The sequence below is a fragment of the Arachis ipaensis genome, chromosome B07 (genome assembly GCF_000816755.2).
Source record: "Arachis ipaensis cultivar K30076 chromosome B07, Araip1.1, whole genome shotgun sequence".
NCBI lineage: Eukaryota > Viridiplantae > Streptophyta > Magnoliopsida > Fabales > Fabaceae > Arachis > Arachis ipaensis.
This window is the reverse complement of record NC_029791.2, coordinates 122,809,291-122,831,595: the sequence shown is the minus strand read 5'-3', so window position 1 is coordinate 122,831,595 and position 22,305 is coordinate 122,809,291. Positions and strand designations below refer to the sequence as shown.

Genomic DNA, 22,305 nt, shown 5'->3' with positions numbered 1-22,305 from the left:
TCAATTTATAATTTTAAAAATAATATAGACTTAATTTGGTAAAGTATTTAGAGAACAGAAATTCTTCGCATACAAGCGATTAAGGCTTGTAAGCCTTACAAATCCAATTAAAACTAACGCTCAAAACGCGCTTCCTCTTCGTTTTTTTCTTCTTCTTTTCTTTCGTTTTTTGCCTTCTCTTTCTCCTTCTTCTTCTTGCTGCAGGTTCTTCTTCCTCTTCCTCTTCTTCTTCTTCTTTTCTTTCATTTCTTGCCTTCTCTTTCTCCTTCTTCTTCTTCTTGTTGCACGTTCTTCTTCCTCGTCTTCCTCTTCTTCTTCTTCATTTACGTGCTTTTCTCTCTATTTTCTTTCTTCGTTATTCTCGATTTCCATTGTTTTTTTGACATCAAACTCTGAAATTGTTTTTGAAGAAAAAGAAGCAGCAGAAGATGAGGAGGAGAAAGAGAAAGAGTTCTGAATTATGCATAAGGTGTACTTCAATGAATTTTGGGTGTATTTCTTAAATCCTTTGGGTGTAGTTTTGTAATCCTTTGGGTGTATTTCTGTAATCTTTTGGATGTATTTCTATAATCGTTTGGGTGTATTTCTGTAATTGTTTGGGTGTATTTCTGAAGTTCTATTATCTTCAAAACGATTTCAAAGCTTGATTTCAGAAACCATGAAAATCGAAAAAAAAAAAACGAAGAAGAAGAGGAAGAGGAAGAGGAAGAAGAAGAAGAAGAAGAAAAGTCGTTCATAATACATGGTGAGTGTAGCGCTTTGAAAATAGAAAACGGTTGAATAACGCATTAAAAGGCCCGTGTGTAGCAACTTGTAAGACTTGTAAGTCAAAAAGACTTGTATGTGTAGCAGGCCTCTTTAGAGAAATATTGCGCGTGTGAAAATCACAAATACTTATAACTATCAATTATAATTATCATCGTCATCTTTTTCATCTTTTATGTTCACTAAAATTATTGTGTACATAAATTTTGGTGAGCAAAAAATTTTGAAAGACAATACGTCAAATATTGACACCCAACAAACAAAATATGGACAACACATGACTTTTGGTGCATAATACAGACATTTTGAAAGACCACATACACAACTAACAAAATACATTCGCAACAAAAATTTATATGCTATGTGTAAATATTTATGTGCTATGTGCAAAATTTTTATGCTATATCGATAAATTCGTACTATGTAAAAAATTTTTTGATATATATAAAAATTTTATCTCAATAAGTTTCTATAACATATACGCACATTTTTTTTTTTTTTGCTCAGTTTGTGCCAATTTAGTTAGACTTAATTACAAAAATACTTATATATATAACATCACCAAAATTATTAATGCTAAATTTCATTCACAATCAAAATTCTCCTTTTATTTATACCTATACCTGTTACGATCAATTTAAATTTTAAAAATTATTTTATCAGATATAGTTGTTATTATTTATATTTACTGAAAATTACTTATAGTTTGATTTATCAGATGTCACGTCTTTTTAAAATTTACTTTTATAAGCTACCTAACAAAAAAAAACTAAGCTTTTGCAAAGCAAGCCGTAGACGATCAAAACCTGTGATTTCGGCTTTCATTTCAACTGTGAGAACAAAGAAAAGCAAGCCAAACAAAAATCAGGCCAAGCCAAAATGATTGTCTACTATTGGCAAGCCACACTATACACCACTCTTCTTTATTTGTTCTGCAGACCCACCACTAGAAGATGCTAAGGCATGCATCTTACATTGTGATCTTTGGTCTTATAAAAATTCCAGAACAAGTAAAGAGGGGATAAATACATACATACAATTAGCTTCTGTTGTCTTCTTTCTCTTCCCATGATCTTTTCGATTGTAGAGGATTTCTAGACAGAACCACTTCAGGCCCTTTCTTCTTTATAGATTAATCAAACTTGCCAGCATTCCTATCCCACAACGGAACATCACTGTCACTAGATGATGCTGCCCTTCGTGCAGCCCTTATTTTTAAAGGACTGTTATCTGGGTCCAAGGCATTACCCTCTACCCTAGGGGCAGAGGCAGCATGTTCAGGCTTAGAGGAGGGTAGTCTTGGTGGTATATTCAATGTTAGTGTTTTTGAATCAAATATATCATCAATTTGTTTCTTGGACTTGGGAGGTCCAGAATTCTCGGGTTGCAAGGAAGACGAAGGATCGGACACAACAATTGTGGTGGGTTTAGGCAATTTCTTTCTCTGATTACCCTTTTGAGCTTTTGGTTTGGCCTGCAAAATGAAATAACAATGCTTCAAAAAAGTTGAGGGAAAAAATAAACAAAAAAAGATGCCATTAACTTCATGCAATTCTAAAGAACTTGACTTTTGGAGGGCTTACACACCAAAGTATTTCCTACGTCAGTAAGAGCCTTTCTAGGTTGTTGGCCTATTTCGGCAAGCCCATCAACCAGTGCTCCACGAAGTAACTCTGCACCTTGAGCAACAAGAAGGTGGTCTTTGTCCATCTCAACTGATCCCAGATGTGTTGACTCATTTGAGATTGATGCTCTATTAGCACACTTGGTTGCTAGGCAACCACAAGAACTACTGCAATTGTTTCTTGTGGTTTTGCACTTGCATTTTGTTGTGTTACATGATGAAGTTTTACTACAAGAGCAGCAAATATTTGATGTTATTTCTCCAGATGTACATCCAGGTTCATCTCTTGAATACTCTTTATCATCATGTTCTGAAAGGTTGATATTCTCTAAGCTTGCGTATGTGCTTGTGGATTTCCGTTTATTCTCAGTTGATTCTCCTGGCTCAAACCACTCGTCATCTGTTGCTTCCATGTCATCAAAATATTCTGATTCTGCACCAGACATGTATATATCCTCCTGTACATGTGTAGAATGGCGGTTTTCCTACGTTTAGAAGAAATTATACCGAATTAACCAATAGCAGTTTATAGTCAACTAGGAGATAGAATCCTTTTAACCATTTTTTGTAAGAAAACTAGTGTGCGAGACCAACCGGCTTGTGCAAATTCATGTTAGTGTATTCTGCTTCTCCCATAGATCCTGTATACCTCTTTAAAGTTTCACTCTGTCATAAAGTTCAAATGATAAAGAAACAATTATTTAAAAAGAAGATACTAAATAATAGGGTAATCAAAATGCTAAATATTCATTGACAGTGGAATCGTGCCCCAATTCTACAAATTGGAGCTAAAAGTTTGTAAAGTAGTAAAGAGGAATATTGGTAAGTTTCTATATACGAAGAAATTTTTTTGCAGCAAAACGTTTTTTAACCATATAGCTATTAGCTAGATGATGTGGCTCATAAACAAACCTGTGATTCCAACTGACGAGTAAGTTGAACTTTTATCATTTCCAACTGTCGAACTGCATAGTTTAACCTTACTACCTTTTCCTTTAAATCTTTAATCTCCATGTCCTTCTCTCTGCAGATTATTTCTTTCTCTCGCACTAAACACCTAAGATAAAATAAAAGCCAGAGCAATATGCCAGTCAGATTACCACTTCAGGAAATTTTTGGATTACTCACAAATTAAAACCTATTGCATTTTAACACAATATAAGCAAGTTTGATAACTTTGCAAGAATTGGTTAAATCACGGGACCAAATTGTTGCAGAGAAATTGTTACCTCGAGGAAGATGCTATGTTGAACAGATAATTCATCACATTCTTAGCATCTGCAACGGACCGGACTTGGTTCCAACGTCCCTTACCACTAAAAACCCGTTCTTGCTCTTCTGCCTCTGACAACTGGGAAGCCATAGACACTAGAGATGAAGAAGAAGTAGAAAGCATGTTTTCAAGGGCAAAAATCCTTGAATTTTTGGCTCCAGGAGACATTAACACAGAGCCATCACTACAATAGCAACCAGTCAGAGAGAGACGTGCATAAAATACCAAACTAAAACCACAAACATTGTTTCATGTTTTTAAGGAAATAGGTAATTACAAGGCATCACCTTGTACCATATTGATTCATCATCTCTACTTCCTCCTTTAGCTTACTCATCTCTGAGGCCATTTTATTCCTCCTAAAATAAAAGGATAACTAAATGAATAAGTGAGGAAAGCCCCAATCAAATGGGGAAAAAAAAAAATAATGCTTAACAGAACAATTCAAATCCTCCCTGCAAAGTTGTCACACCATCTAGCCTAAAATAATTGGTTATTGAACTCAAATAATTAAATTTGGCACATATTTTATTACAAAATATAACCAATTGCAAATTTCTTTCTAGAGTCTTCCATTGAATGTTTATGGACTGACAATAACCATGGGTTGGAGCCAGTCTAACAACATAGAAAGGTACCTAATCCAAGAAAATTAGTATATCTGTTTAACATTTCTCATACTTTAATTTTGACTACCATGGAGAATTTTATTTTATTTTATATTTTATATTTTTTTTGGTTTGGTATTCAGTATGGAGAATTTATAAGAACTAAATTTTGCATATAGAGTAAATACTATGCTTAAGTATCCATATGCAGTGTATGTAATTGGTTAAGCCACACTTATATTTAAAAGAAAATGAGGGAGAATGACACATTATCATATCCTATAAACATAAAAACTGGGGTTCTTTCCGAACATTCAAGTGAATAGATATGGGGTGTATTATGAGAGAGGTGTTATATTTGATGGTAAATTCTAATGCAAAAATAAGATAACTTCAAATGTAATCAAGCATCAAGCGTTCCACCTAAATGTCACGTACTCTTCCATTTGACGCTCATATTCCGAGCGTACTTCGTGCACTCGAACAGAAACTTCAAGCTCATGCTCGATTGCCTTCATCAAAGCCTTGAAAAAAAAAATTTGCATCAAGTAGCAGTTACTGATATGTCAAATTGTCAATACATCACTTACAACTCATTAGCATGAATAGCTATGACCTGTCTTTTGATCAATGGGAAAAATACAAAAGGCATAACACCTAGTAAAAAATCCAGCACTCATCCATATTGAATTTTAACATGCAATTTACTCCTTGTTTTTAATTACTCCATAAAGTTACTTGTACCTGAATTCCAGGAGCACTCCCACCACCAACACCTGTGTTTATGTGAAAAACGAAAAAGGAAAAGGAAAACAAAGTGCCAGATATTAGGCAAACTCAACATAGGGGAAAGAGAGTAAGAGACTACATGACACAGTTTCTTCTAACCCATGGATTCACGTGAGGAAGCCTTTCGAGATTCCAAAAGTTCTTTCAGCCTTTTGGTAGCCATGGAAGCTTCTTCTGTCTTCCTTTGCAGTACCTGCAATGAACATATAACTTGTAATTTAAACAACTATATAAGACTTCAATGCAACAACACGTGATTTGAGCATGAACTTACTAGCTTTTGCCTTTGATTTAACGCTAATAGCTTATGCATCTCATATTCGTTCCTCCTCCCCTCTTTCTTAAGCTGGTATTTAAGCAAATATGTCAAATGACTAAAAATTTTTATTCTTCATAACTAATCTATCGTTATTTAAAAGTTGGGAAAAGATTATTGGACCCCAAAAAAATAAAAAAATAAAAGTAAGAATATATTAATATGTAAAGGTAAAAGAAAATTCTCCCCTTATGCATTTTACCTGAAGAACTTCTTTTTCACGTGTAGCTTTCCATAACCTAAATTGTTCAGATTCCTGCTTAATCTTTTGTTGAAGTTGAACCTAAAGAAAAGTAACCATAAGCAATTCCCCCCAAAAAAAAAATTTCTCCTTTCTAACAAACAATGCACGTTTGATTGACAGGACTATTGCACCTTCTGAGCTTTAATTCGTTGTATTTCATCATAAAGTCGTTTTGCAGCCTCATCACTCTTTTGTTTTTGTCTCAAAAGCATAGCCTGGTCATCTTGTTTCCTCTTCAGTTCGGAAACCTAGAAAGCAAATAATCAGTTTATGGCATTGAGTGGCCATTGAGGTTTAACACGCTTAAAATATCAACTCACTTGCACTTCAAGCGCATTCAACTTTTGTAGATAATCCTGCTTTGTCTTTTCAGCACCGTCATCAGAGTTGGAAGAAATATTTGCAAGATTCTCTTTAAGTTGCTCAATTTCTTTCTATCAATTATGTACAAAAGAAGGGTTAGTAAAAAATATTTAAAATAAAACAAAATTCTTTAACTGATTGATAGTGAAATTTTCAGAGCAACCACCTGCAAAATTTTCTTCTCTTGTTCCATCTCAAGAAGTTTCCTTTCATAATGTTGCCTAAGAATTGAAGGATCAGAGTTATTGTACAACTTCATTTCAGCCTTCAACCAAGGGGGAAATGAATTATTAATTGAAATATGTAAAAATCAGTTGCATCCCTATAAAACATTTAATACAATAAGCTAAATAGATATATTAGCAATTTAAAAAGCTCAATAAAACAGATCTGTGCGCGCTCAGGTGAGGACATGTGCACATGTGTGCTTGTATAGAGAGGGATTTCAACATCTTAAGGAGTTAAAACTAGAAAAGGTTGCTCTTACCTCCTTTTGTTCAAGTTTTTTGTCCAGTTCTTTGAGCTCCTTATCCAATTTTTCTTGGAGAGAAGAGTGTTCTAGCTCCTTTTCTTCATCATCTGATTCATCTGCAAACAAGTTATATTAATGTTGAGAAAGAAAGCATACTTAGAATGAAATGCCAATCAACAAGATAAAATAACAAATAAGTACGCTTCATTATTAAGTGTAACGTTGTTGTTGAATCTTTTAGTATCTAACAAATCATCCTGAAGATTCGACAGACGGACTTTTCAAAACCAAAACAGATTTGTCAAAATTTATGTTTCGAAGGTCAAAACTAGTGCTAAAATTCTATAACAGGATCCATCACAAGAAATAAAATTTCCAATGTGATACCTGGTAAATCCATAGCTTTAGCATGGCTATCAGATGAAAGTGGTTCATCATCTTCGGAATCAACACAGTTAACAAAATGTCTTGAATTCGTGGTGTTTGAAGTCTTCAAACGTTTCAATTCCCCTTCAAGATATTGGATCTTTGACACATAAGATTTTACCAAGTTGTAGTCCTGAAAATAATTTATATAATTTTTAAGAGATCGATCACTTCTGAGAATTGTAACCAAGCATTAACAAGAACTTGTTGCATCCAAACCTGATTTGAATTAGAGTCAATCTTGTCCAAGGATTTACCGTTTCGTATAGCTTCTATTTTCATAATCAGCTGGTCTCTTTCAACCTACAAATATTATCACTGACTTGAGTGAGACTCCAAAAGTTGTTGTAAAAAATACTATAAAGATATTGCATGCAACTAACAAATTTATTATAAATGAGATAAGACAAAGGATAAAAGAAAAACCTGAGCTTCAAGGGCAGATTGTTGTAAACTCTCACAAGCTACTCGACGTCTTTTTAGCTCCTGTTGTAGCTCTGCATTGCTTGCTTCAAGTAACGAAGTTTTATGTTTAAGCATCTGAAAATAAAATAAAATTTAAAAAGAAAAAGTAGACAACATTATAAACATGTAGATTAAAAAGTGAGCATCTTTTGACATTTTATAAAACGAAGTACCTGAAGCTCCTCAAATGGTCCCACACCTTCACCTCTATAAAATAGAAGCTCAGCTTGCAACTGCTCAATTTGATTTCGCATTTCCTGTGCCTGAGCTGCAGCTGGATCACGATTAATCTGAAACATGAAAAATTTGAAATCACGCACATTAAGAAACTGAAATTTTCACAAATTAAAAAATTACTAAACACACTTACAATTGCTTTGTTCTGAATGTTGCGAGCACGATTTGCATACTTTAAGGTGTTCAGTGTCTCTTCAATATTGTTGTCAGCTGGACTAACACATGCTGTGACATTCCCAACAAATTAGATTATATGCTCCAAAGGAAATAATAGGTTGAATTATGTTGTAATTAGATCATTTCAATTTTCAATTAAGTCCTTATAGTTTAGAATTTATAATCAAATTATTATATTATACTAAAATTCTCAATCAAGTTCATATAGACTTCAAATTATGTCTCTGACCAGTACAAACATTTTTTAACTGGGTCCCTCTAATTTAAACTTTTGTGATCAAGTACCTGTATTGCAGAAAATTTTTCAAAAAGACAGCTTACCAGCCAATTTATGGGCTTGATCAAAATTTTTCAGCAAAAGGGACTTGGCTGAAAAATATTTGTACAGCATAAGGACTTGTTTGGAAATATTAACTTATAGTTACATGATTGAAAATTATTATACAATATAAAAACTTTATTACAAACTCTTAAAGTATAGAGACCTAATTGAAAATTGAGTAAAATTATTATGACCACTACAATAATTTAACCACCAACAAAAATATCAGAAATTCAGAACATTGCCAACGTGCACTGATTGTGTACCTATCATCACTGTTTTGCTGTTTCCCCCCAGAGAATCCTACATGTTCATTACCCCATTCTTTGTCAGTCATAATAATACAATATTAATCCATTGAAGCTATTTTGAATTGAACACTATAAATATAGCCTTTTTAATCACTTTTTTAAGTAGCAGTGACTATTGCAAATAGGTTTAACTAGCATTACATTCATATTCAAACTGTATTACATTTGTAGTACAAGAATTATCATACTTTGAAAAAAAATGAGAAGCACACACCCGGCAATTCATGAACTTGTGAGTAGAGTAGACTGTAAACATTCATGCATAACCAAGTTTTTGGTCCAGTGTGTTACTTACTTTACTTTTCATTTTATGAATAGTCATCCAAACAAACACAATAGACTTAGGTTCATAAGTAATCTCAATAAATTGCTTAAAAAAATATTGAGCAAACCTGCAACAGGCGTGTCAATTTGCTATCACGATATGGAACATGACCTCCCTCTTTTCGCTTTTTTTCATCTCCCAGTGCACTTATAACATTTCCAAGAGCTAACAACCCCTTGTTGATATGAATTCCTAATCATAAGAACAATATTCAAACTAAATACAATTTTCATTCAGAAATGAAATTAACTAGCTTAAAAATTCAAAATTGACATTTCTGTGATATTACTTTTTGTGTTACGAGTAAATATATTCTTTAGTCATAATATCTCCTTTGGTCCTAAAATGTCTTTTGATCAATTAAGTCAATACTTAGTTTTGACATCAATTTTATCATTTTAATAATATTATTATTCTCAAGATAATAAGGTAGAAATAATCTACCCCATTTTGCCAAGAAAATCAAATAAGTGCATCAATGCGCCAAGTAAGATGAATTGTAATGAAAATACCTATAATTTGACAGAAAGATAAAATTGATGCCAAATTTACAGATTAATTTCAAAATGTTAAAACTAAAAAGGATATTTGCTCTTGTATTAATAATATATCAAACTCGGTAATATTACCAATGAGAAATACCTTCTTTTAAACGCATGCCATCTGCCCCAGTTCTTTTTGCACGCTCAGAACCAGCAAGATCTACCAAATGCAGTTTGGCACATAAGATATCATCACCTTTCTTTTGCTCCATTGTGATGGTAAATATAGCATGTGAACGACTGGATAATGCATACAAAACAAGTAGTCAACATACTATAAAAGATATTCTCCATTAAAGTATAGTTTCATAATGAACCATGAAATTAGACCCAAAGCTAAAAAATAAATAAAATGTTGCATGCTTTTTATTTGGCATTTTACCTTGATTGGCTATTCATATTTGTACTCCCTGTGGCACGCGATAACGAACCACTTGATAGATAAGATGCCATTTCTTCTTTTGTCTTAACTTCAGCCTCAGTCACACCAGATAGAGTTATTCCTCCATTCACTGTTTCTCTGATTTGTATGGGCACTCTACCTAGCACAACAGGCTTCGAAGCAGAAGTTGCTTCTCCTCTCGATGAATTGGGATCAAGCAAATCAAAAACCTCTTCCTTGAATATCTGTCAGTTTTTTAAACCAAATCAATTATTCATCTCAATTGAGAATTATAGAAAATTTACCAACTAATTATACTATCTTTTTTTCACCTCAATAAATGATACTCTGATCAAGAACTCCATGGAGTCCTTTGCTTCCTTAACTTTTTCAAATATGCTCTCTAATACCCTTGGTATAATTCCACCACTACTTCCCTCTCCATTATAGTTTGTTCCCATGGTGTATGTTTTTCCAGATCCAGTCTAACAAAATGAGAACAAAATATAGTGTAAAGCTACATAAGTGATTACACACAGAGATAAATTATTTATACACATTATGCCTCATACATTGAAACGAAACATGCATCTTTCACATGGGATGACTCTCACACCCCAAAATAAAATGAGTACACAAAATATTAATATATATCAAAGCAAAGTTTCCAAAAGTCATAATTAACCAGCAAACCTTCAAAAGTTTATACCTGGCCATAAGCAAGAACCGTGGCATTATAGCCATTAAATAACGCATCAACAAGCGGAGCTACACAATCATCGTATATCGTAGACGAAGATGGCCCCGTGCTGCCATAAACATAATCATAGGTGAATGTATGAGTCCCAATTTGCACCTACCGAATTCACAAGCAACAACAACAACAATGCATCATATATCAATTTCTCATAGTTTCAAATAATTGCAACACTAATTGTAAGCAAAGCTCAAACTTAACCATCATATATAATTTCGAGAAAACGAAGGTTCTAGAACCTGAGGTTCGCCTGGAACAACAGAAATGCAATCTGTGCATCCTAGAAGAAGCTCCGACGTGATCAATGGGCGAATGTTAACCGCTACACGCACGCAATCCACGTTCCTCCCATCTGAGTTCTCCATTGTTGTTGCGTCACTCAGCTCGATCGTCTGGAAAAACCTTAGAACCAAAATTCGAACGCCAAAAGAACGAAAAAATAAAGCATGCAATGGGTTATAAACTAGAAATCACGATGATGGTGAAGAAAGAAACACGAAAGTATTGATGGTGATGCCATTCTGCATTAGAATGAAGTAATGAAGGAAATTGCAGAAAACAAAAAAAAAAAAAGAGAGAAAGAGAAGAATAAAGAAAACAGAGAGATAGCGGGAAAGAAAGTTTCTTCTCTTCTCTACGTACGTTACATTTGAACGTACGGAAGCAGAAGCAAGCAAAATGGCTTTGCGATTTTCCGATAAAAAAAGGTTTGGGTAAAAATTGGATAGCAGAAAATTAGTAAAAGGCACTGTGGAAATTGGAGTTGGAGATAGGTAAGGTTAATGTTTTAATATATTTTATTTTTTCTTCCTCTTAGCCTAGTAAATAGTAATTATATCTAACCATTATTATTTGAGTTTTAATGTAAAAAAAATTACCATATTGCACTATTTCTTGGTATATGGATGTGCATTGCACTATTTCCATCACAGACAACCTATCTATACAATAATCTCATTTCACACTAACGGAAAAAAAATAAAATAAAACTATTTCCACAAATTTAGCTAGTTAATTAGCTAAAGGTCCTAAAGTAGAATTCGAATTTCATCCACTTATCAACTTCTATTATTAAACTATTTTCTTTTCAAATAAATACGAAATTGGAATTTAGACAACTTTTTCTTTTTGACAGAAAAACTTTAATTCTTTCAAAACTTTATGAATCAAGAGTTTTACAACCATCATATGTCAAAAAATTATTACATTAATATAGATTTCAGGACAAGAAAGAACATGATTCTTTTTAAACGTGATTTTTCAATGAATTAAATGTACATGAAGAAAGTTATGTTTTTACACGAGTAAATAGCTGGTTTGATTATCGAAACATTTGAAATTGACAAAATAATATTTAAAAGATAATAGCAATAAAATAATTTAAATTGCTATTATTTTATTGCGGTTGGTGGTGGAAATTTAAAAGGTGGTGGAAATTGAGGTTGTGGCGATGGTGGATTATTTACAATTATTGGTGTTATTATTGTTATTGTTAGTAGGGTGAAAGTAAGGTGATGGTACGAAGAAAGTGTAGGTATTGAAGTAGAGAAAGTACAGAGAAATCTGAGATTGATTTCGTACATTAAAATTATCTCTAAGACTCTAATTCTATTAAAAATATTTTTTATATTAAAAAAATTGTACCATATTAGTTTTTGTTAACAAGGCTTTCAGGTAATTTGATGATGTGGTTCTTTGATGACACATATCACTTCATGATTTTGCCACCTGTAACAGTATGATGACGTGTTGATCAACGATACGTGGCATGTTGACGTAGATGATTATGCCACGTGTCACAATGTTATTTGTCCACGTGTTATTTACTATGTCATCATTACATATGCATTAAATTGGTTCCTTACTTTGTATCAAATGACTCATTTTAGTTTTTGAAATTGAATATCGTGCATCAAATTAGTTCCTTCATCCGTTTGTTTTTTTTTATAAATTCAAAATTTTTAATATCTTTAAATACTCTAATTTTAATTTTATCTTTTCACAAGTTATTTAAATACAAGTGTTTTTATAAAATATTTTAAAAATTTTAGTTTAAATGATACAATTTTTTTCTACAATATTTTATTAAAAGAATTAGATGAGCATAGGTGAATGTATGAGTCCCAATTTGCACCTACCGAATTCACAAGCAACAACAACAACAATGCATCATATATCAATTTCTCATAGTTTCAAATAATTGCAACACTAATTGTAAGCAAAGCTCAAACTTAACCATCATATATAATTTCGAGAAAACGAAGGTTCTAGAACCTGAGGTTCGCCTGGAACAACAGAAATGCAATCTGTGCATCCTAGAAGAAGCTCCGACGTGATCAATGGGCGAATGTTAACCGCTACACGCACGCAATCCACGTTCCTCCCATCTGAGTTCTCCATTGTTGTTGCGTCACTCAGCTCGATCGTCTGGAAAAACCTTAGAACCAAAATTCGAACGCCAAAAGAACGAAAAAATAAAGCATGCAATGGGTTATAAACTAGAAATCACGATGATGGTGAAGAAAGAAACACGAAAGTATTGATGGTGATGCCATTCTGCATTAGAATGAAGTAATGAAGGAAATTGCAGAAAACAAAAAAAAAAAAAGAGAGAAAGAGAAGAATAAAGAAAACAGAGAGATAGCGGGAAAGAAAGTTTCTTCTCTTCTCTACGTACGTTACATTTGAACGTACGGAAGCAGAAGCAAGCAAAATGGCTTTGCGATTTTCCGATAAAAAAAGGTTTGGGTAAAAATTGGATAGCAGAAAATTAGTAAAAGGCACTGTGGAAATTGGAGTTGGAGATAGGTAAGGTTAATGTTTTAATATATTTTATTTTTTCTTCCTCTTAGCCTAGTAAATAGTAATTATATCTAACCATTATTATTTGAGTTTTAATGTAAAAAAAATTACCATATTGCACTATTTCTTGGTATATGGATGTGCATTGCACTATTTCCATCACAGACAACCTATCTATACAATAATCTCATTTCACACTAACGGAAAAAAAATAAAATAAAACTATTTCCACAAATTTAGCTAGTTAATTAGCTAAAGGTCCTAAAGTAGAATTCGAATTTCATCCACTTATCAACTTCTATTATTAAACTATTTTCTTTTCAAATAAATACGAAATTGGAATTTAGACAACTTTTTCTTTTTGACAGAAAAACTTTAATTCTTTCAAAACTTTATGAATCAAGAGTTTTACAACCATCATATGTCAAAAAATTATTACATTAATATAGATTTCAGGACAAGAAAGAACATGATTCTTTTTAAACGTGATTTTTCAATGAATTAAATGTACATGAAGAAAGTTATGTTTTTACACGAGTAAATAGCTGGTTTGATTATCGAAACATTTGAAATTGACAAAATAATATTTAAAAGATAATAGCAATAAAATAATTTAAATTGCTATTATTTTATTGCGGTTGGTGGTGGAAATTTAAAAGGTGGTGGAAATTGAGGTTGTGGCGATGGTGGATTATTTACAATTATTGGTGTTATTATTGTTATTGTTAGTAGGGTGAAAGTAAGGTGATGGTACGAAGAAAGTGTAGGTATTGAAGTAGAGAAAGTACAGAGAAATCTGAGATTGATTTCGTACATTAAAATTATCTCTAAGAAACTAATTCTATTAACTATATTTTTTATATTAAAAAAATTGTACCATATTAGTTTTTGTTAACAAGGCTTTCAGGTAATTTGATGATGTGGTTCTTTGATGACACATATCACTTCATGATTTTGCCACCTGTAACAGTATAACTAATTCTATTAACTATATTTTTTATATTAAAAAAATTGTACCATATTAGTTTTTGTTAACAAGGCTTTCAGGTAATTTGATGATGTGGTTCTTTGATGACACATATCACTTCATGATTTTGCCACCTGTAACAGTATGATGACGTGTTGATCAACGATACGTGGCATGTTGACGTAGATGATTATGCCACGTGTCACAATGTTATTTGTCCACGTGTTATTTACTATGTCATCATTACATATGCATTAAATTGGTTCCTTACTTTGTATCAAATGACTCATTTTAGTTTTTGAAATTGAATATCGTGCATCAAATTAGTTCCTTCATCCGTTTGTTTTTTTTTATAAATTCAAAATTTTTAATATCTTTAAATACTCTAATTTTAATTTTATCTTTTCACAAGTTATTTAAATACAAGTGTTTTTATAAAATATTTTAAAAATTTTAGTTTAAATGATACAATTTTTTTCTACAATATTTTATTAAAAGAATTATATGAGATATTGATATTGATTTAGTAAAGAGTGTAAGTTAAGAGTATAATAATATTTTTTAATACAAACTTTTTAATATTTAACACCATAATTTAAGAATACTTGATAAGACACTTGTTAATTAATATAAATTCATTATTCCCATCCGTTTTAATAATGTTTGATTTCCCATATAATTGACTTCTTACTAAATTAATAAGATAAATTTATACTGTCGATCATAATAATTCATTTTATCTATAACTTAGTTAGGCGACCTTTTCATATATTACACTATTAATTAATATAAATACTTATTGTAACCATGGCTTGAACAGTATTAAAACAGATACAAATAAATACAAGAGACAATAATAAAATTTTGGATTTAGCTAACATGTGCTCTAATAACGATACAAGTTAAAATTATTAATTAAAAAATTCATTATAAAAAATTATATAATAAAAAATAAAATTAAAATTAGTGTATCAAAAAATATTGAGAGTTTTAAATTTACAAAAAAAAAAAGAGAACAAACTGATAAAGGAACTAATTTGGTGCACGATATTCAATTTTAGGGACTAAAATAAATCATTTGATGCAAAATAAAGGACCAATTTGGTGCATATGTAATGATGACATAGTGGATGACACGTGGACAAATAACATTATAACACGTGGCATAATCATCCACGTCAGCATGGCACGTGTCGCTGATCGACAAGTCATCATACCGTTACACGTGACCAAACTATGAGGTGACATGTGTCACCAAAGAACCACGTCATCAAGCCACGTCAGCACATCGTTAACGAAAAACGGCTCAGAGACTAATATGGTACAATTTTTTCATTCTCATGGACGTAATTGGTGCAATTGGAATCTCATGGACGATTTTGGTGCACGACTTCAATCTCAGAGATTATTTTAAAAATTTACTCGTCGTAAACCATATGAATAAAGGATTTAAAAAGAAAGATAAATTAAAAATTAAAAATCAAGTTTTCAATTAATTATTTAATTACAAATTTTAAATTTAAAAAATTAGGATTAATAATTAAACATATTCACACTATGTATGGTTATTTCTAATTTTATCATAATCATTCAATCTCCGATTCAGGCTCAAAATTTGCCATTGTCGATCTCCAGTCTATTTCCAAACTCATTGTCGGTGCCGGAGACCACTGTTTCGACGCATCAAACGCCGCCGCTCTCCTAACGCCGTTCAGCTGCTATCCATGCACGCTGCCACAATCTCATCTCGCGCCGCTATCTCCCTGCAATCCGTGTCGCCGCCGCACCCCACGCTAATATCACCGCAGCTTGACCGCGCACCGCTGTCCCTCCATAGCCCGTGCAGACGCAGCCATGAAAAGAATCAATCCCATCTAATTGGCTTAGCATGACTATAAGTTATCACATCTTCCCTTTTCGCACTTCTTCCTACAATGTCTAGGCAATGGAATTAGTAGAATTTTTTTTTTTTATCAAATTCATACAATATATTTTCACTACTCATAGACAATTTAAAGGAAATAATCTTTCATGAAACTGATTTAATCCATCTCTAATTCTCTATAACTCCCTTTTTCATTGAAAATTTCACATTCATTATCGTTCAAATCATTTCAAAAATCATTATACTTTACAAATCCATCTATATAACTCCCTAATTTCTTGCATGCGGATATTCATTTTACATACAAAAGGAATGGTTGTTCTTGTTACAAATCCATTATTATTTTTTATTTTAAATATAAAAAGGATGGATGTTCATTTTACATATAAAAGAGATGGTTATTCTTGTTACATATAAAAGGGATGGTTATTCTTATTGCAAATCCATTATTATATTTTATTTTACATATAAAAAGAATGGATGTTCGTATTAAGTACTTATCCCTTTATTAAGGACGATTTTAAGTCGAAAATTAGAAGAGGGACGGTTTCGATTCTGACCCTCAACGTTAGGGACCAAAATCGCACTTATCCCTTTATTTTACATACAAAAGGGATGATTGTTCTTGTTGCAAATCCAGTGGAGATTGGTGGGACAATAATAGCGCTGATAGGTTTTTAGGAGAGGTAGCAGCGAAGGATGGTTAAAAATTTGAAAAAATAAGGTAAAAGGAATTTTTGTTATTTGATTAGGTTGGGTTATTTTTATCTTAATCAGTCCATTGTTCAGATTTTCTGTTGTCTACCTAGCAGAATCGGTTGAATTATTGATAGTGATGATATCGATGGTCTTCGTGACACTGTACATGGATAAAATATATAATTAAATTATATATTTAGAATGATGTAATATACAATTATTATTGTTTATTGATAAATTAAAAATACAATTTAAACAATTGAGGGATCACTTCATTTGTCTATTTAAGTAAATGTTGGGAGTTTGAATCTTGTCTTGTGCATGTAGCAACTAATTAATCAGCGACACACTTTTAAAATGAGTTCAGATTTACGATGAATTAATCTTTATACTGTCGGACTTAGGAATATTATGAGTAACAAAAGAAATAAAAAATATAATTTAATTATAATAAAACATATTTAGATAGCCTATAATGTCCCAACGTATACTCTAACACTATCATTTACCACACTGAATTTTGGAGACTTAGGTTTTTTCCGCCTATCATTATTAGTCTATTTGGCCATGAAAATTTTTTTCAGAAAACAACCGTGTGTATCTATAAAAGTTGTAAATGCTGATAAAAGTAACTTTGTATTTATAAAAGATGAATATCTTTTGATAAAAACAACCAAACGTCAAATTTTAGTTGACTCTATTCAAAAATTACTTAAAGACTTTTTCAAATTACCCTTCTCGTTTTCACCTACAACACCATCCCCTTCGTACCTTCTTCTCTCATCATCGTCATCAAATTGTTCTTATCATTAACATTATCATTTTCATTATTAACCAACATAATTTCTCCCCAACACACCACCACTACAGTCATCCTCCCAACCCTTTCCATTTTATCACCCATTGTGATAACCCAAGTCGTCCTTCACCATCTGCAAGTTCAACTAACCTTTTCTCAACAACTTCACCTCCAACTCCATTATCATACCCACCATGTCTGTCATAGCTGCTACAATAACCATAATGACTCAATTTCTTCCACCGAGATCTGAATTTGACTCAACCTGAAGCGCGATGTGAGGTACAAGAAGCTTTCGGATCTCTTGAGCATAGCGGATTCCGAGCTATCCATAGTCCATAGTCCATTGTCCCCTCCCCCTGCCGTGGTCCTCTACTATGTTTGTCTTTGTTTTATTATGCTCCTCTTCATCGTGACTTTGCAACTTCTCGACTTCTCTCTGCTACGTTGATAGATTTTTACCTTTAAATTTATCATTTTGATTCAGGCAATTAGAGCTCTAGTCCTTGTTTTCTATTCCTAATTTTTTTTAATACTGCTTGTATCCAAAGGAGGTACTTAAAATTTTTAGTTTCAATATATTCCTCCCATTCAATTTTCAATTTTTGATTGGTTAGTAGTGTTAGTTATGTTGACAATGTTAGTGATAGTAGTAGTGATATGGGGATGTTAAAGGAGATTAAGATGGTAGTGATAGGGTTGTGAAAGTCTTAGATTTAGGAAAAAAGAGAGAAGTTGAGGATGATGAATGATGGTGGCAATGGTAAAGTGGTTTAATGGTGAGAGAGGAGTTGTAACAGTGATAGTGTGGTGGAGATGACGAATATAATTTGGAAAATTCAAGTAATTTTTTTAACGGAATTAACTAGAATTCAGTGTTTGGTTATTTTTGTTAAATGATATTTATTTTCATATTGGTACAAAATTAATTTCGTTCTTTTATGAATAGTTTTATTAGTATTGGCAACTTTTATGAGTTACAAATGATGGAGAGTGATTTGCATGCTGTTCATGTAGACCATGCACAACATGAGGATTTGGAAGGTTGGACTCAAGTGATTAGGAAAGGAAAGTATAAAATGGGTCAAAGTCTTCTCTTAGCACCCATCAGGTCCAACCAAAAGTAAAGAAGACTCCTAACAAGGCTACCAATACTTGGACAAGGCCTAATCATCAACGTACAACACATGCTACTGGATCCAAAGTAAAATTAAGCAGGGGCATCAATATTGGAAAACCGGTTAGTGTGGCTTCTTCGGGGACCCGGCACAATGTTCATCATCAGCAGCAAGGTGAGACAACAAATGGCACTGTGCGAAAGCGTCCTCACCCAAACTCTTTGCAGAATTCACCAGTAGATAAGGATGGAGCATCGACGGCGGGTATGGTGCAAGTTTCGACGGAGAAAATTGGGCTGCAACTTGAGAGTCCATTAAAGGCAGGATCGTCGAAGACAGGGACATCATGTTGAGTCTCGGGTTTGTTATTGGAGCTCCCTTTTTGCTATTTTTATGGATAGTTTCAATATCATAGCCTGGAATGTGAGGGGTGCGTCTAACAAGATGGCCCGTGTGCATTGCAAAAATTTGGTGAGAATATATAAACCATCTTTCTTCTTTCTCTTTGAGACTCATACCATGTTTAATAATTTGAAGAATTTTTTGGATAAGTTGGGTTTTCATTGTGTTGGTATTAAGGAAGCAGTAGGACACAGGGGTGGCATTTGGTTTCTATCTTCTATTGCTAATACTTCTTGTGTGGTTATTGATCAAATTGACCAATGTATCACAGTGAAAGTGAGTGTGGGTAATTTAGTTTGGCTTTGTAGTGCAGTATATGGGAGTCCTCAATTCGAAAAAAGATGTATGCTTTGGGATCATTTGCGTTCTATTAATTCATGCCATAATAGACCATGGATGGCCGTTGGTGATTTTAATGAGATTGTGGCACCAGATGAGAGTACAGGTGCTTATTTTTCTTCTCACAGAGCTAGTCTATTAGCTACTACTCTAGATGACTGTGAGCTCTTTGATCTTAAAGTGACTGGTAGGAGATATACTTGGTATAGAGCAGTTCAGGCTGGCAGGAACTTGGCTAAAAGGTTGGATAGAGCTATAGTTAATGAGGCGTGGATGACAATGTTTCTTGAGGGTTATTCTGAAATTCTTAGCAGGCTTCATTCTGATCATTGTCCTATTTTAGTTCGTTGTCATGGTAGCCCCAGAGTGAAAGGTTCACGTCCTTTTAGGTTCTAAGCTGCGTGGGCAACACATCCTTCTTATAAACATGTTATTAGTAAGGCTTGGAATCAAGAGTTTGGAGGCGTTACCGAAAGGCTTAAGATGGTTCAACAGGCTTCTTTGGACTTCAACTCAAAGATTTTGGAAATATTTTTGTGCGAAAAAATAAGCTGGAATATCAGATTGATCAGATTCAACGGCGTTTAGAGGTTACCGATGTGTTATCTCTGAGAATTAAAGAAGCTGAACTGAGGGAAGATTACAATAGGCTTTTGTTGCAAGAGGAACTTTTTTGGTACCAGAAATCTAGAGAGCAGTGGGTCAAGTATGGGGATAGAAACACTAAATTCTTTCATCTTCAGACTTTGGTGCGTAGAAACCATAATAGAGTACATGGATTATATGTTAGAGATGGGTCTTGGTCTACTGATCCAGATATTCTCCAGGAAGAAGCCCTCTCTTTTTACAAGAATCTCTTTGGTACAACGGAAGAGGTTGGGGTTGATTGTTTAGGGGATGTTCCGATGCCCACTCTAAGCACTGAGGCTTGTGCTAGGTTAATTGACCCTGTCTCTTTTGCGGAAGTCAAGTCAGCAGTATTCAGTATGAGCCCTTTAAGGCTCCTGGTCCAGATGGCTTTCAAGCTTATTTTTTTAAAGAATATTGGGAGATAGTAGGCACTGAGATTTGGAATATTGTCCGGAGTACTTTTTTGGGAGAGTTCTTAAATCCTAGCATCATTGAAACTCTGATTGTGCTTATTCCTAAAATTGATAACCCTACCTTTATGAAGGATTTCAGGCCTATTAGCTTGTGTAATGTTGTTTATAAAATTATCACCAAAGTATTGACTAACCGACTTCGGCTTTTTCTTCCAGATATTGTTAGTCCTTTACAAGGAGGTTTTATTCCGGGTCATGGTGCTCCTGATAATATTATTGTGGCCCAAGAAATTCTGAATTTCATGAAGCACACAAAATCCAAGAAAGATACTCTTGCTTTTAAAATTGATCTTGAAAAAGCTTATGATAGGGTGGATTGGAGGTTTTTGGAGAGTACTCTCATTGCTTTTGGTTTTCCTATCATCACTGTTAATTTGATTATGACGGGTTGGTCGTGGGGTGTGGTATCTTCTAGACTCTACTCAGTTAGGAGCGGGTACAGTTGGCTAGCTAAAAGAAAGTTTGACTGGAATGAGCATGATAATTGGTTGTGGGTATGGCGACTGCATATTCCTGAGAAGTACAAGTTCTTGATTTGGCTCAGTCTTCATAATGCTATTCCTACGGCAGAGTTTCGTTTGGGTCGTGATTTAGCTTTATCTAGCACCTGTCATCGGTGTCAGAATAGTTCTGAATCAATTCTTCATTGTCTTCGGGAGTGCCCTAGTGCCAAGGAGGTCTGGAACCTTTTAGGCCTGTATTCAGATAACTCGAATTTACATAATTGGCTCTACAGAGGTGCAAGGAGTGAAAATGTTTTTCTTTTCTTTTCGACCATCTGGTGGATTTGGAGAAGCAGGAATCATGACTTATTTAATACAGATGACTGTTGGAGTGCTGGTAAAGTGGTGAGTTTGATTCGTAGTTCAGTAAGGGAGTTTCACACTATTTTTGCTATGCATCAATCTCTGTCTCCTCCTTCACTTTGTTTGCATTGGGTTCCACCTCCAGTTTATTCTGTTAAATTGAATTGTGATGCTAGTTGGTTTGCTCCTTCTGGCTATGCTGGTTTTGGTTGTATCATTCACAATCCTGATGGATGTTGGTTGAAAGGTTGCACTGGGAAAGTCGAAGTGTGCAGTGTTCTTTTTGCTGAATTGTATGCAATTTGGAGAGGTTTACTTCTTGCTTGGGAGAGTGGATTTCGTGAGGTTATTTGTGAAACAGACTGTTTAGAAGCTCTTTTCTTGGTAAACCAAAGAATGCTTGGTAAGGATATTCCGGAATGGGATTTGGCAAAGCATATACAGGAGGTTATGAATTAGAATTGGAGAGTCTCTATTCTTTTAATTCAGAGGACTGCAAATAGTGTTGCAGATTGTATGGCTAAAACAGCTGCTTCTGTCGCGGACATTCACTCGAATTGGAGCCAACCATGGAGGGAGCTTCAACATCTAATAGATTTAGATATGACCCTAGCCAATTAATTTGGTTTTGTCTCTTTTTTTTCTTTCTTTTCTATTTAGTCACCAAAAAAATGATGGTTTTTCCAAAAAAAAAAAAGAGATGAACAAAGTTGAACGAAGAGGAATAAACATTGGATGGCAATTGCAAGTCTATAAATTTGTAATGCTCCATGCTTAAAATTCGTCTATTACTCTAATTTCAGGCACTACTCTTAAAAAATATTGTGTACTTCGAGAATAAATAAATATTTTTTTCTCTATGTCACTTATATACAGTACTAGTTTAAAGTTATTTTTCATTTAGTTAATGTGATAATTTTAAAGTTGAGTTTAGCTTACCATGTAATTCATTAACAATTAAGCTAAATTTATTATGCATAATTGATT

General features: G+C 33.4%; 2 protein-coding genes across 4 annotated transcripts; one reads left to right on the top strand and one right to left on the bottom strand.

Moving 5' to 3' along the window:
• On the bottom strand, window positions 1,558-11,081 carry LOC107606213 (kinesin-like protein KIN-4C). 3 transcript variants are annotated; one of them, XM_021106512.1, is made up of 27 exons: window positions 10,638-11,081; window positions 10,351-10,497; window positions 9,974-10,126; window positions 9,642-9,886; window positions 9,360-9,499; window positions 8,785-8,909; window positions 8,348-8,384; window positions 7,716-7,807; window positions 7,519-7,635; window positions 7,307-7,420; window positions 7,100-7,183; window positions 6,842-7,013; window positions 6,470-6,570; window positions 6,149-6,247; window positions 5,940-6,053; window positions 5,751-5,867; window positions 5,578-5,658; window positions 5,334-5,405; window positions 5,159-5,252; window positions 5,015-5,046; window positions 4,694-4,794; window positions 3,950-4,021; window positions 3,619-3,846; window positions 3,302-3,446; window positions 2,984-3,055; window positions 2,353-2,847; window positions 1,558-2,239 (listed from the first exon to the last, which is right to left on the bottom strand). In XM_021106512.1, exons 1-27 carry the CDS (start codon window positions 10,761-10,763, stop codon window positions 1,898-1,900), a joined length of 3,717 nt encoding a protein of 1,238 aa, XP_020962171.1. In that variant the 5' UTR covers window positions 10,764-11,081; the 3' UTR covers window positions 1,558-1,897. The 3 variants fall into 3 exon arrangements, with proteins under 3 accessions (XP_020962171.1, XP_020962170.1, XP_016163715.1); XM_021106511.1 differs by having other exon boundaries at window positions 2,353-2,874; window positions 10,638-11,079; XM_016308229.2 differs by having other exon boundaries at window positions 2,353-2,874; window positions 4,709-4,794; window positions 10,638-11,078.
• LOC107607909 lies at window positions 20,893-21,777 on the top strand. Its single transcript, XM_016309804.1, has one exon. It carries the CDS (start codon window positions 20,893-20,895, stop codon window positions 21,775-21,777), a length of 885 nt encoding a protein of 294 aa, XP_016165290.1.

What these genes read in the sequence shown, in the direction of transcription:
- LOC107606213 (XM_021106511.1), bottom strand. Translation starts at nt 10,763, where the DNA reads ATGGAGAACTCAGATGGGAGGAACGTGGATTGCGTGCGTGTAGCGGTT. An exon ending in TGGCATGCGTTTAAAAGAAG is followed by an intron (nt 8,910 to 9,359) that starts GTATTTCTCATT and finishes TCTTATGATTAG; the next exon opens with GAATTCATATCAACAAGGGG. An exon ending in TTCCTCACGTGAATCCATGG is followed by an intron (nt 5,047 to 5,158) that starts GTTAGAAGAAAC and finishes ACATAAACACAG; the next exon opens with GTGTTGGTGGTGGGAGTGCT.
- LOC107607909 (XM_016309804.1), top strand. Translation starts at nt 20,893, where the DNA reads ATGACGGGTTGGTCGTGGGGTGTGGTATCTTCTAGACTCTACTCAGTT.